This window comes from Camelina sativa, chromosome 12, assembly GCF_000633955.1.
Source record: "Camelina sativa cultivar DH55 chromosome 12, Cs, whole genome shotgun sequence".
NCBI classification, from domain to species: Eukaryota; Viridiplantae; Streptophyta; class Magnoliopsida; order Brassicales; family Brassicaceae; genus Camelina; species Camelina sativa.
The window spans coordinates 20,182,451-20,184,937 of NC_025696.1; the positions used below are offsets into that span (position 1 = coordinate 20,182,451).

Sequence of the window (2,487 nt, forward strand, 5' to 3'; positions counted from 1 at the left end):
TTGATCTTTCTTCTGTTGGCCATAACCCCTTCCCCCACCCCCCCCCCTGAGTACCACATTTGTAAACGCTCATCTGCATATATTGCAAGAGCCAATGTTGATCACATGCTGATCGAGGAAGTTGCGAAGTGTATCTTCATGTGCGACTCCACCATGGTCCCAACAGATTTTTCAAGCATTGCTAGTCTCCCAAAGTCTTGCACCTTCTTGGATAACTCATAGAATCAATATCTTTATAAGCTTTGCAACCTTTTTATGCTTTGTAATTCTTTAATTTCTCTTTTGTATGAACTCTCCTCAGCGAGGATTTAAGTTTGAATGGAAGTTTGTTTGACAAAAAAAAAAAAAGAATTCTTGATACTATTATTGGTCTTTCAAGAAAATTTAAAGATTTTCATCTTCATATAGTTCTTACGTAATAATTTAATGGTTTTGAAGAACTTCAAAGGTAAGATCTCTCGATAAGCTCTTTGTATTATTCGGTGTTAACTGCTCGCTGTTCTTAGTTTTCTTCGGTTAAGCTTAAAAGCTAGTCGAATTGAACCGAAAAAAAATTAAATTAATCGGTTCAGTATTTAAAATTCGCCGATTTGAACCGAAACTTTTTTTAATCGATTTTGTTTTCGATTTTTATCCATACTAGGCTAAGTTTTGAAAGGCCCAAACAAATGGATCGAGCTTGGCCTAGTTAAACTGAAGTAGTTACCGATACTTGAGACATGAAACCCTAACTGGAGTGGAGACAAAGGAGTAGATACGATCGCATTTGGTCGGAAAATTTTCGAGTTCGCTCCGCTTTGGTCTAGTTAGGCAAGGTTACATGGATGATGAAGACGGAGAGAGACGTGTTCGTGCGAAGCGATCAGGTGATAAAGTCGAGGAAGTAGATCGGCTGAGAAACTTACCAGATTGCTTGCTTAATGAGATTCTCTTGAAACTTCCCACGAAGGATGTGATTAAGTGGAGATATGTACCTGGCTTGGACTTCGAGTGTCGTGATTTCATGACGAGTGAGTTTCATGATCCCTCTGAATTCATCACTATGTTGGGTTTCGCTTATAGGTATCTGGGTTTCAACAGTGAGCCGTGCTTACAGAAGTTTAAACTAACGGTTAATTTGTATGAGGGTGTTTTTCTTGATACTGCTCATTTCACCCATTGGATGAACGCTGTTTTTGAGAGGAAATTTCAACATCTCCATATCTTGGACAGATTTTGGGGGATGGACGGAGTGGTGATACCCCGAACAGTTTACTCGTGTGAGAGCTTGCTGAATCATAAACTCCTTTCCTTACTTATGAATTCAAATGTTAAAAGTAAGACATACTCAACTTGTTTCGTTCTACTTGCAGGAGTTTTGTACCCTTCCAGAGGAGGAGGGAGTTGGTATCTTACCAGGACCTCGTAGGTTTCTAACATCTCTCGAGTATGTTAAGATTGTGAAGCCGGACTCAGAGGAGGAGGAGGAGGAGGCGACAGAGATAGACCTGGAACTAGTGAGTTACTTTCTAGAGAACTCAGCAATCCTCAAGAAACTCACACTATGCTTAGGTTACTTGAGACGTAGGGAAGAATCTGTCATCCTTAGGAAACTCCTTACCATTCCAAGACTCTCTACCTCATGCCAAGTTTTCGTCCTCTGATCCTCACAAAAGTCTTTATTCCGGTGATGAATACTGAGTTACCGTGAACTCTATGTTCTTTTTTTTGTTTAAATTGAAATTGATCTATTGCATAACTAGTAAGAGAATCGTATGTTTGGTATTTTGTTAAGTATGACTATTAATGCTTTCTCTAGTCAACAAAATCCTCGTGGAACTCACTCTCTATGATTGGATGATTATAGAAAGCGAAAAGAATCTGACAATCTGTCATCCTAAAGGAACTAATTTCAATTCTAAGACTTTATGGTAGTATGTTTGGGTTTGGCTTAAACTGATACAGTACCCAAAAAAAAAAGAGAAAAAATGTTTGGCTTAAATTTGTAATTGGTTTTGAAAAATGTTTTTGCTAGATAATCATAATCCAGCCTTGAGTAGGAAATACGAATATATACCAAAAGGGGAAAAAGAAAAATCAGTTATTTAAGATTCAAACTGAACAAAAATGATAAGATTCTTGCAAGGCTCAATGAGTAAAATTTCTAGAAACTCCTCTTGTCTGGTGTTCAAGAAATCAATTTGAGATAAAGAAATTTATATATTTATCGAATATTATTTTACAGAAACTATACTTGTATTTATAATTTCTCATTAAATGAATAATTTCTTTCATGAGTTACTAAATTTTAAAAATCTATCTTTGAGTAGAGCAAGAAAGTCTACTAGTTTAAATTTAGTTCCTTAAATGACAGTTTTAAAATTTTTGAGATGATTTATTTTTTTTATTCCAAAACAATTTATTTACACAACAACTTATGCAGTTAAAATTAGGCTACAAATGATTGCTTAAAATTGAAGAAGTTGAAAATATTAAGTCTAATAAAAT

General features: G+C 35.7%; 1 protein-coding gene across 1 annotated transcript; it reads left to right on the forward strand.

Annotated features, from left to right (window-relative positions):
• On the forward strand, positions 821-1,643 carry LOC104733688 (FBD-associated F-box protein At4g13985-like). The gene is made up of 2 exons (XM_010453251.1): positions 821-1,234; positions 1,353-1,643. The coding sequence occupies exons 1-2, from the start codon at positions 821-823 to the stop codon at positions 1,641-1,643; spliced, it is 705 nt and encodes a 234-aa protein (XP_010451553.1).